The sequence below is a fragment of the Pseudoliparis swirei genome, chromosome 10 (assembly GCF_029220125.1).
Source record: "Pseudoliparis swirei isolate HS2019 ecotype Mariana Trench chromosome 10, NWPU_hadal_v1, whole genome shotgun sequence".
Lineage (NCBI taxonomy): Eukaryota > Metazoa > Chordata > Actinopteri > Perciformes > Liparidae > Pseudoliparis > Pseudoliparis swirei.
In genome coordinates, this window is record NC_079397.1 from 3719474 (window position 1) to 3731750 (window position 12277).

Sequence of the window (12277 nt, forward strand, 5' to 3'; positions counted from 1 at the left end):
TATGTGTATGTATGTGTGTATGTGTATATATATGTATGTGTATATGTGTGTATGTATGTGTGTGTGTGTATGGGTGTATGTGTATGTATATGTGTGTATATATATATATATGTTTGTGTATATGTATGTATGTGTGTGTGTGTGTGTATGTGTGTATATATATATATACAGGACTGTCTCAGAAAATTAGAATATTGTGATAAAGTTCTTTATTTTCTTTAATGCAATTAAAAAAACAAAAATGTCATGCATCCTGGATTCATTACAAATCAACTGAAATATTGCAAGCCTTTTATTCTTTTAATATTGCTGATTATGGCTTACAGCTTAAGAAAACTCTAAAATCCTATCTCATAAAATTTTAATATTTCCTCAGACCAAGTAAAAAAAGATTTATAACAGCTGAGTGTTTGTCAAGGCTCAGGAAACCCTTGCAGGTGTTTCGAGTTAATTAGACAATTCAAGTGATTTGTTTAATACCCTACTAGTATACTTTTTCATGATATTCTAATATTTAGAGATAGGATATTTGAGTTTTCTTAAGCTGTAAGCCATAATCAGCAATAAATCAGAATAAAAGGCTTGCAATATTTCAGTTGATTTGTAATGAATCCAGAATGCATGACATTTTTGTTTTTTTAATTGCATTACAGAAAATAAAGAACTTCATCACAATATTCTAATTTTCTGAGACAGTCCTGTATGTGTGTGTATATGTGTGGATGTGTGTGTGTGTGTATGGGTGTATGTGTGTGTGTATGTATGTGTGTGTATATGTATATATATGTATGTGTATATATATGTATGTATGTATGTGTATATGTATATATATGTATGTGTATATATGTATGTATGTGTGTGTGTGTATGGGTGTATGTGTATGTATATGTGTGTATATATATATATGTGTGTGTATATGTGTGTATGTGTGTGTGTGTATGTGTGTGTATATGTGTGTATATATATGTTTATGTTTATGTCTGACATTTTTGTACTTGTTTTATGTTTATATTACTTAACGAATACAAACATTTAAGTGACAAAAAAAGAAGCAAAAAAAACCACACGTTTGTAAAACCGTGCTTAAAAACCACGCAGAGTTCTTCTTCGCCGCCGCTGCTCGATGGCGTCTTTGTGCCTTTGATGTCACCGTTTGACCCGTCATCATAAATACGACACATCATCCCTACGGGGTTTGTCTAAAGCGATCGCTGCTCCTCTTCTCCTCCTTCAATTAAGATGATGACATTAAGAGCAGATTCTTGGCAGATGGGATTTCCACTGTGCTCGTGTTGACATCGTGTCCCCCCCCCCCCCCCCCACACACACACACACACACATCCCCTCCCTTTTACTTCCTGTCAGAGCCACCGTGGGCTGACAGGAAGTGCCTGCGATGCCGATTCGAGCCAGCAGGGGCCCATATGCTCGGGTCTTATCAACGTTGAGTAAGTGGAACGGGGGCCGGATCGAATTACCAATTTAGAGCTAATCACCAAAATGGTGACTGGTCTTTGCTTCATCCGCGCTCCCACTCGGCTTTCTCCTCTCCCGAGTGACTCCCGTCGCCATCTGTCCTCCCTCTTCCTCGGGGGAGTCTTCCTCCCTCTCTCCCGAGCGCCACGCTGGATGTTTTATTAATTCCGTTTCACCTGATTACCCCCCGCCTGTGAGTCAGGGCACATAAATAGGCATTTAATCAACGTTTAATCAAGGGAGCAGGCATTGAGCGCAGAGCCCAGGGAGCCGAGCTGCATCCTGGTGAGGTCAGCACCGAAGACACACACACACACACACACACACACACACACACACACACACACACACACACACACACACACACACACACACACACACACACACACACACACACACAGGATGTGGAGCAACAGCCCAGCATGTAAAGCTGTGTCACGCAGAGCGTTTCACATTCATTACTGTGACGCTGGAATATTCCTGGCTTCAAGTCGCCGAGGCACTTTGAGGACACGACGCTGTTCGCCGTCACAACGTCGTGCGTTCGCCGGCGACCACGAGTCCAAACGCGGTTCACAGATGACGTCATTAATGCTCGTCTAACTTTAGCCAAGTTGGACACACTTCAACAAGAGAAGAATACAGCTTCACACAGCCGACTGGTTCAAGGGGAGAGGATGTCGTAGCTCAGTATCCAACGTTAGTTCATAGACCTAGCCTTTTGGAAAGTGCATCTTTAACTTTAAAATATATTAAAAGAATCCTGAGGTAGGCCACACTGAGGTATGTTAAAGGAGTTCCTTTTTAAAGCTCTTAAATATTGAAATAAAGCTCTGCAAATAATAATCATGTCCATTTATTTCAGTCCAGTTTTTGGTTTCTTTTCTAATTTGTGCTGTTAAATGCACAATCCTCTAGCAATGTGTTGACAATAAGTATTAGAAAGAAGTTGTGACCACGACTTCATGGCCTTTTTAGTCGATATGATAAACTTGTTGATTCATAACTTCCAGCAGCATCAGAGCAACACTGACCTCCATGTTCAGTCCGTATTCTGGCCAATGAAAATCAAATATCCTCGATTTTTGTCCTCTACCAACTCCTGAGGGAAATATCTGAGTGTTTAGCTATAAATGCTCCACCGTGTTCTCGAAGATCCTCTTTAACTACGAGTTGTTGATCTCGATAATGAGCCGGTCAGTAATTCCTGCTGGGTTGAATGCATTTCTCCACCTTCGCCTCCAGGCTGTTGAGGGGAGATATTAATGTACACTACCGTTCAAAAGTTTGGGGTCACTTGTCTTGTTTGTTTGGGGAAATGTCTTTATTTTTCAAAGAAAAGCACTGTTTTTTCAATAAAGATAACATTAATCAAAAATACACTCTATACATTGTTAATGTGGTAAATGACTATTCTAGGTGGAAGTGTCTAGTTTCTAATGAAATATCTCCATAGGTGTATAGAGGCCCATTTCCATCAACTATCACTCCAGTGTTCTAATGGTACATTGTGTTTGCTAATCGCCTTAGAAGACTAATGTCTGATTAGAAAACCCTTGTGCAATTATGTTAGCACAGCTGAAAACAGTTATGCTGGTGATATAAGCTATACAACTGGCCTTCCTTTGAGCTTGAAGTTTGAAGAACAAAATTAATACTTCAAATATTAATCATTATTTCTAACCTTGTCAATGTCTCGACTATATTTTCTATTCAATTTTCAATTCATTTGATAAATAAAAGTGAGTTTTCATGGAAGACACGAAATTGTCTGGATGACCACAAACTTTTGAACGGTCGTGTACACCTCTATGCATGGAGGTCAGACTCCGCGTTGATTATAAGTGAGACTGCGATAACTCAAACGTCTTTCACTCTCCGTGTCAAAGCGCTCCGTCTCTGCAGTGAAGGCGGCGGCGGCTCCAGATCAATACACGCAAATCAGCTGCCGGACTCGTCGATAAACCGACTGACTTCGAGACAAAAGGGGCGACGCAGTTTCTAAAGCGCGCACACAAAACTTTTTTTTGAAAAGCACCACCGCAGGAACCCGACAACGCGGCGCGGCGCAGCCGACGAGGAGATCCAGTTCAGAAAACAAAGGGCCGGGTGTGACCACCTCAGCATGGCTCTGGCCCAGGTTAGGGGGCCGAGACACAAGGGCAGAGCGCCCGGATCGAGACAGAGAAAGCCCGGGGTCAGCTATAATGAGCCGTGAATGTGAGCATCCGACCAATCCCGTCTAATGGGCTTCATCCCTGGAGAGGTTTCGGCCCGGCCTTCGCGCCGGTGCTTCTGTGTGTTCCTGTTGGGGTTCGGGTCAGGGGGCTGCAAGGACTCTCTGACCCTGAAATGAGCCCTGGGAGTCAGTGCGGACCCCCGCTGGCAGGACAGAGCTCCTTTATGCTCTAATCTGCAAAGCAAGGGGGATCAATATGGCCCAACTCTCGGCGGGGGGGGGTTGTGTGCGGGAGAAAGCGGTCCCGGCCGCTCGAGGTGTCTCGCGGGGGGCCGGCGCACCCTGACAAAAGCACCGCCCCGCTGCCACCGGCGGCCACAATGACCCGCGGGACAGTGGCACACCAGCAGCTAACCTACTTAACATTCATGAGTGTCAGAGAGGTGGACAGATGCTCCGGGGTCCGGCGGAGCTCCTCTCTCATGGTCTCCGCGTGGGGCTCATCCAGCGGCGTTCCGACGTGTCCGTCATTCGGGGGGACTCAGCCGAGGGTTTAAGAAGAGCCGGGTGGGCACGGATGGCTGGACTCACCCTGCGAGAGGAGCGGGGGCCGCCGGGCCGCCGGGCCGGAAGCCTCTGGGTGAAGTGGAAACGCTGATTTGCGGACGCTCCGTTTCCCCCGCGCGGCTCCGGGGCAGCAGACATGTCCAGAAGAGCTCGCTGTCTTTACTCGAGACGTGAGCGATTCTCCGCAGAAATCCTCGGCGAGGACATTTCAACCAAAGTTTAATAACACACCTTCACACCGCGCGGCCGACTGCTCCGGGGGGAGAGGATCGGAGCGACGCCTCTCTGTGGGAGGAGAAGCTCAATGATCAAGCTGGGGTCTGTTAATGATTACAGTCCTGCTCAACTGGTGCAACTCTCTCATGCAGAGCGTTTCCTCGGCCACCATAAAACAAAAAAAAGCCCCTGAAAGGCAATATGCACTCGAAATAATAACGTGAAACCCCGAGTTCCCTCCACATGCAACACACAAAACACGGAGCACAACAAGCCACAGCTTTCAATTAGGAAGTGAGTGGCGCTGCAGCCCCACAGTGACAGAGGCCAGAGCCGAGCGGAGCAGCTGGACAGAGGGACTCCAGACACGCCGTGGATCAGGTTCTGGGCGGCCTACAGCGGCATCAATCTCCTGGGCTTAATTACATTACGGGGCACATAGTGGCGAGCTCTGGGGAAACAATGGACCCTATCAATCGCACCAATCAGAGCTCAGTCGAGTGCCTGTGTGTGTGTGTGTGTGTGTGGGGGGGGGGGGGGGGTTCTGAACAGCCCTCAATCTGTATCTCCAATCAAAGCTCATTGTCCAGAGAGTGACTCGTGTTGGAGGTTCTTCGGCTTAAGATTCGTGGTGCAGGCAAAACCAAGGAAACACGCTCTCGGTGTAATATTAACACGGCTTGTGGGCGGAGGAGTCGGTGTTTACCATGGCGACCGGACCAAACACCAAGCAGACCCCCCCTTACAACTCAGGTCCCACTTCAGCTACAAAAATACATGTTAAAGTTGTTCTAGTTCTTTAACCCTCCTGTTACCTTTAGGGTCAATTTGACCCCATTCAATGTTTAATGTCGGTGTTCTTTAATGTCAGGCTGTTTGTCACTGTCAAACATATAAGAAATATCAACTTGTTTATATATTTAAAGGGCTATTTAGGTAGTCAACAAACAAACATAAAGTACCTCACACTTAAACTTGGGAAACAATATTAATTCTAATAATTTTCTGGAGGTTTTAATTGCTGAGGTCAAATTGACCCCGAGGGTAAAATATGTTAGTAAATGTGAAGGTCACAGGAGGGTTAAGAAGCTGCAAAATAAAAGCGCTCCAGTGAATTTCTTCTACCCGACTTGTGACCTGGTCTGAGATCAGCCGCTCCCAGACATCTCCCTTCCTCCAGCCGACGGGGGCTCCGCGCTGCTTTTTGGGTAATCCAGACGCCACAATACCTGTTGCTAAGACACTGACCGAAAATGCATTGTGTGAGGCTGGAAAAGGCAGCAGCAGAGGAGAAGGCCTTTAATGACCAGAGTGTGTGAGGCCAAGCTTGTGTCTCTATTCAGTTATATTAATACAGTTTGTATAGCATAGCTATATATGGGTGACTAAATGTACGGCTTGACTTACTCTGTTCTTTCTCTTTTAATCCTTCTCCTTTATATTGTCATTTTAAAGGATGAATAACGGCTCATATATCTTATACTACGTTATTCCTCTTTTCTCCTTCAAATGTCCAGCATCAAGTCTCTCTTTCCACTCGTTACACGTCTTTAAATGTATTTTTTATAGGAAATTTGGTGGTTAAGTTTATGAAAAGATTGTGCTTTGGGTTCAGAATAACTGCAGAAGTGTCGTTACCCAAGAATGAAGGTAACGTGACGAATAAATCAAGGTCAGTTTCTGGTCGGCTGAGTGACCGCTTGTTGTTTCTGGACCTGATCCACCTGAACCGTCCTTTATACTCGCTGGTTGACGAGTCCTTGCATTATATAACCATTGATTTGATGATAATGCATAACCTTTTGTTGGTAGCTGAGGGACATTATTAGAAAATGGGCCTCTTGGTGATGTTGATCAATGTGCATTTTCCCGAATAAACCATGTTTTGTTCATTAGGAGGGAAACAAGCGGTAGGTTAACGTCGTGTTTGAGAGTTTTTGTGAAAGACGGCGGCCGACTGGAGCCGAACACGACTCCGGCTGGGCGAGTGAATCCAAACAGTGAAGTTGCGGCAAGAAAAAAAAAAGAAAACCAAGTGGTGAAAGATGCTAAAACCCCTTTTTACATAAAAGTAGAACTATAAATATGAATTAAAGTGGTTCAATATAGTCTGTTAAAACCTGTTTAGTGATCAATGAATATCTAACTCACACTCAGCCACAACACTGGCACATCGACAGCGACGCTCCCAGTTAAGACTAAATAAAATGTACTTTTAAGATGAAAATAGAATTAATTTTCAATCCTTTTTTTCATAGTAAAAAGATAAATAAGCTCTGTCTCACACACACACACACAAATAAAGTCATACATCAGCACACAGAAGCTGACAAAGCCTCTCCCCAAACACATAAAAACACAATTACAAGGGCTTTCCTGCTGCTCCGAGCCGAGCGGCCCGGCCCGCTGCGTGCCGCTCTTTGTTGGCGGCGGGACCCGGAATCAAAGAGCGCTGACCTGGAGGCCTGCGGGAGTCCAAACCCTCCACCACCACCACTTGGACTCCCTCCCGCTGCCCCCCCCCCCCCCCCCTCCGTTATTTCCTCCTCTCATCAATCTGTCAGCTCGGCCCTTTGACACGCAGCACAATATGCTCCCAGTATTCCTCACTTCATTCCCCCCTCTTTTCAATATGGTTCCAGCATTTCAAGATTAGTCGGCTCACCCACGAGGTCTGCTGCTCCCCTGGTGCCCTTCGGGGGGGGGGGGGGGGGGGCAAATATAGTTGCTCGAAGAAAAGCAAATGGCAGCTCTCAGGCCTGAGCAGAAATCAGAAGATGTCAAGTGTCTTAAATCTCTCCACATTTAAATTGTTATTGCACAACAATCATTAAGATCAGTGTTAAAGCTCAAACACGGCAAACAAGCTTGTAACTTTAAAAACAACGGCCTTTAAATCCTATTCCTAAAGATCATGTTCGTCACATTATCCAATTTTTGTGTATTAAAAAGGGCCCGAAAACCTATTTTGTCAATCAGCTTTTACAAAAACACCGTATTGTGTCAAAGCCAGGACCGTTTTGACTGTTTGAGAGTTTCCAACGCCACTAATCGGAGTTCACGGCCAGCGTCGGTCCAGTTTGAGATGGTTTTAGAGTTGCAGAGGAACCCCTTTGAATACAAGTTGACAAAAGAAAAAGTCTGAAGGTACAACAATTTAACTTCTAGGGGACGAATCCTTGATCAGGCTACATTTTTTAAATCAAAAATGTAACGTAAATGAGGTGGGAAACCTTCAGGGCTGTGTTTCGTGGATCTGGGAGCTATTTAAGCCTTTGTTGTTTTGAAGTAGCATCCTCTCGTATTATGAATTAATTTGAACTATTTGTGCAACTTAACTACAACGTAATCTAGTATATATTGTACACCGTTGCTCATTAACTCTGAGCAGCGTTTCCTCACATCTGCTCACCACACACACACACACACACACACACACAGACACACACACACCTACTACACATCAACTTGAGGGATGAATACTGACAAAGATGTTATAACAAAATCCAGTCGCAGAGATACTTCAAGTAAAAGTTGTCCACCTGTGGTGAACAGTTCCACGGAGAGAGAGAGGGAGGTGAAAAGGAGAGCGAGTGTATTCCTGCCGCTGGACTGGACTCACTCGAGGACGGACCATTCAATTTATTTTCAAGTAAGGATGAAAGGAAGACTCCAGACTATGCATGTCGTCTATTCACGGGTGACGCTCTTGAGAGAAAAGGAGAGAGAAAAGACAGCAGAAAAGAGTCGGGAGAGGGTGGAGGGCTGCATAATTTTTTTGACATACACGAGGCAGCAGACAAACCGATTGTTGCTTCCCCAAAAACTTTTTTCTTCTCCTCCAGAAAACACTTTCCTCGCTGAATAGGCACCTATTAGTGACTCCATTATGGGCGCAGGGCTCTTGAATGGCTCCTCACTGTGCGTCTTTATCATCGTCAGGCCGTGAATACAGGCGCCCCCCCCCCCTCCCCGAGCCCAACCAAACTCCTTACAGCTTGTATTGATAGGTGCTGCGGTGCTGGTGATGATTGTGTGTGTGTGTGTGGGGGGGGGCTCTCACCCCCCGTTGTGTGCTCCAGGTGTGGCGGTCTAAGCGTAGCGCTCCGTGGACTCTATTGTGCCGCAGACTTTTTTTTCTTTGCCACTTGTTCAAATAAAAAAAATAAAAAAGTTTAAAAAAGAAAGAAAAAGGTTGCAGTGTTTTACATGCGGTAGCTGATCTCCATAATGCACTCTCCCCCCCCCCCTCATCCCCCGCTGCAACCCAAAACAAGTCAGGCCTGCGGGCGAACCGCTGCACACCGCCCCAGAGCCCTGCATTGTTGCCGGATTATTCAGGAGTGAGCCGAAAAGAAAGAGACGGCGAGAGCGCGGGGCGTCCGTACTTCATCTCCGGTGGAGACACGGGGCCCGGGGACGCCGCTTCTTTAGGAGGAGAGAGTCACGGCGCCGGAAAGACCCGAAACACCTGCAGACGACCCGCCGAGGGGGGGGGGGGAGGGGGGCTCGGCGGCTGCCGCGTGCGTCTTCACTTCGCACGTCGGCCCTCCGGATCGTCACGGGGTCACATCACCTGGCCGAGGCCGCTGACCCATCAGAATGTGGTCGGCTTCAATCAGCGAGACCCGAGCAAACATCAGTGTGTGTGTGCGTGCGCGCGTGTGTGTGTGTGTGTGTGTGTGTGTGTGTGTGTGTGTGTGTGTGTGTGTGCGTGCGTGTGTGTGTGTGTGTGTGTGTGTGTGTGTGTGTGTGTGTGTGTGTGTGTGTGTGTGTGTGCGTGCGTGTGTGTGTATGTCTCTCGGTGAAAGCGCGACTCATTCAACTTTGAAGTTATGTGTGTGCTCGCAGTTGAAGGAGGGAGAGACGGAGAGTAAAGCGAGACTTTATGATGAATATGGAAGCATTGTTCGGCCATGCTTACCTCCACAGGGAACCATCTGCTCCCTGTCAATGCATCACCTGCTCGTCTGAGCCGTCTCCAGGGCAACAAGGGGTAGGGGGGGGGATTAGGAGAGGCTATGGCATTGATGGGAGGGGCGGTCGCTGGGGACAGAGAGGAGGTGGACTGGAGGAGGAGAGGGGGGGTGGATGCCGGGGCGAATGTCGTCCTCTGCTGGTGGAGAGAGTTTTACGGTCAAGTCGATATCGACACTTGTTGAATGTTTTTGGTGTTTGACCAAAGAATTTAGTCGGAAAATCTTGAAGCCAAAATAGAAAATATTTCATTTAAAAAGAGTCGATTTGCCCCAAATTACAAAATACACAAGTTCTCTCTTGCGTCTCGTTGGCAGTGGTCCGTCTCCTGGATGTCGGCTCCTCCCCAATGAAATAGAAAAACTCATCTTTTAGTTCTCAAAATGCATTTTATAAGCTGAGTGCATCATCAATCGGTTTGTATTCTAGTCCATCCAGCACCACGATAGTTTCTAGAACGCAAAAGTGAAATGTTTAACTTTTAACCCTTTTTGTGACATTCGTGTAGAAATAAGTTCAGCACCAACAGTGAAGACATGAAGCGTCTCGAGAGGAAACGACTCGTCAAGCATCCGCGTGATGAGGGGCTGCAGAGTGACACACGTGTGTGTGGGGGAAGCAGTCTTACCTGTATTGTCAGGTGTTGTTATGTATTGTTGGGTGGCAGGCGGCATGAATGTCAGTCAATCTCAGAGTTCTCATTAGGTCTCTGTGTTCCTGCAGCTCATCACACTGTACGTTCGGCTGGGTAAACACAGACCTGACGACAGCTTTAAAGACACACACACACACACACACACACACACACACACACACACCTGATGACTGGGACCCCACCGAACAACAACAGTCAGTACAGTGGATTCATGCTGCTACACACACGCCTTAGATTCAGGAGAATAGACACCATCATCTTGTCTATTATGGAGGACTTAAAATGACAGCTCAATTAAATATACGGACACGTAAATGTCACAAAAATAAATGAAGAAATATGTGTGGACACATAAATAGAGAAATAAATAAATGAAGAAATACAGAAATGTAGAAATACATTTATTTAATGATGTCCTGTTGAGTTATAACTTATATTTATTAATTGCTGTATTTTTTTATACATTTATTCTTGAATTTATTTATTTATACATTTATTTAAGCATTTATTTATTTATTCCTATATTTATTCAAGCATTTAAATATTTATTTATTTATTTATACTTACAGTTTTTTTCGTTTGCTAAACGACAGCGGGCACAACTGGAGTCACATGTGCAAAACTCTAACTACAGTCTGCACAGCAGCAGTTCATGTGGACCAAACTCTAGTTTGTTTTTCATTGCTTGAACACAGTTTTCAAAACTCTAACACTTATCCCATGACTTTAACCACAACCTGCACAACACTGTGGATCTACAGCACTTTGTTCAAATGCTAACACACTGCTGTCAAAACTGTGAACCACACATTCAAAACGGAATAGAGTTCAGCCTTATGCCTTTCAAACACTGCTGATTGCAATTTCAGCTGAAAGGCTAAGCAGGTGTCTTGTTTTAGACTTGTTAGTGAACACACACACATATATATATATATAGATATATATTACAGTATATATAGGTAGAGCTCAGAAAGACTCATTTTGGAAATGGAACAAGGAAGACGGGTTCGTGGAGGGAGAAGGGTGGCAGGGAGAGGGTGGATGCGTGGAGGAAGACAAAGAGCTGTTATTTCAGATGAAATAAGGGCTCCACTTATAGAGCATGTCGTGAACCATGGTCTCTCATTGAGAGAGGCAGGTTGAGGGTTGAGGCTGCAACAAAAGTGTTTGGTCACCACCCACATGACCAAATGTCTCTTTTGGAAGCCATGCGTGCCGGATGTGAGGACACGAGTCAAGAGGACTGCCAGGGATGGATAAGGCCCTCCAGAAGGTTCTTCCCCAGGTGGCAAGAGAGAACATTAGATGTGATGTTGATGACAACATGTGGCCTGATGCTAGAGAGAGGCAGGATTAGCCCCTCAATTATTTGTTCCAATTACAGTAGGCCTATGTACTTTTAGTTTCTACCTTTTTTTTCTCATTACTGTAATTCCGTAAATTACTACAGACTATTGAAGCAAACTGCTAATTTTCATTTACCTTAAAGAATTGTTATGTTCTAAAAAAATTCATAAATCATGTGAAAGAATGTCACTCTTTTCTTTGAAGAAAATATTACTTTGTTTGAAGTCACTGAAATTGTTCAAACTGTAAAGATGAAAAGATAGTATTTTCTGTATTGGTGTTTGATGCTCGTGTTTTTACTCTCAGTGTGTTCTGAGTGACAGTGTGTGTTACCTCAGGGAGGGCTGTGCAGAGTGTTTGGCTGCACTGAGCGTGTTTTGAGCCATGTGTTAAGAGTTGTGTTGCTTGGAATGAGTTTTGCAGGTGATGTGAACTGTTTAGCTCAGGTGACTGTTGGTAGTGCAGACTGTGGTTAGAGTTTTGCACATGTGACTCCAGTTGTGCCCACTGTCGTTTAGCAATCGGAAAAAACTGTAAGTCATTTTAAGTCCTCCATAGTCTGTAACTAAAAGACTGACAAAGGAATTACGAGCAGGGCCGACATTTTTATTATTATAATTCATAGAGGACTGGGATCAGACTCGACTTACACAGTTAAACACACACATGTAAATTAAATCAATATTTTGTCACCAAAATGTGTTTTTCCTGAAAGTCTAAGTCAAGTGAAGCCTGAAAGGCGAAAGCAGGGGCAAAAAAAGGCTCCACGGAGCTCGTGATTGTATCATTGAAGGTTCTCCGTTTGCTATTCAGAGTTTAATGCGTACCTTCATTCACACCGAGGACAAGAAGGCCCTTCC

At 45.1% G+C, this 12277-nt stretch overlaps 1 protein-coding gene across 3 annotated transcripts in view; it reads right to left on the reverse strand.

Moving 5' to 3' along the window:
- Window positions 1-4465, reverse strand: part of LOC130200744 (serine/arginine repetitive matrix protein 1) — a 67243-nt gene extending 62778 nt beyond the window's left edge. For all 3 annotated transcript variants that reach the window (XM_056425252.1, XM_056425251.1, XM_056425253.1), the window contains exon 1: window positions 4247-4465. In XM_056425252.1, the coding sequence (XP_056281227.1) occupies window positions 4247-4360 (114 nt within the window). In that variant the 5' untranslated portion in view covers window positions 4361-4465. The remainder of the gene's footprint in view (window positions 1-4246) is intronic.
- Window positions 4466-12277: the final 7812 nt, after the last annotated feature.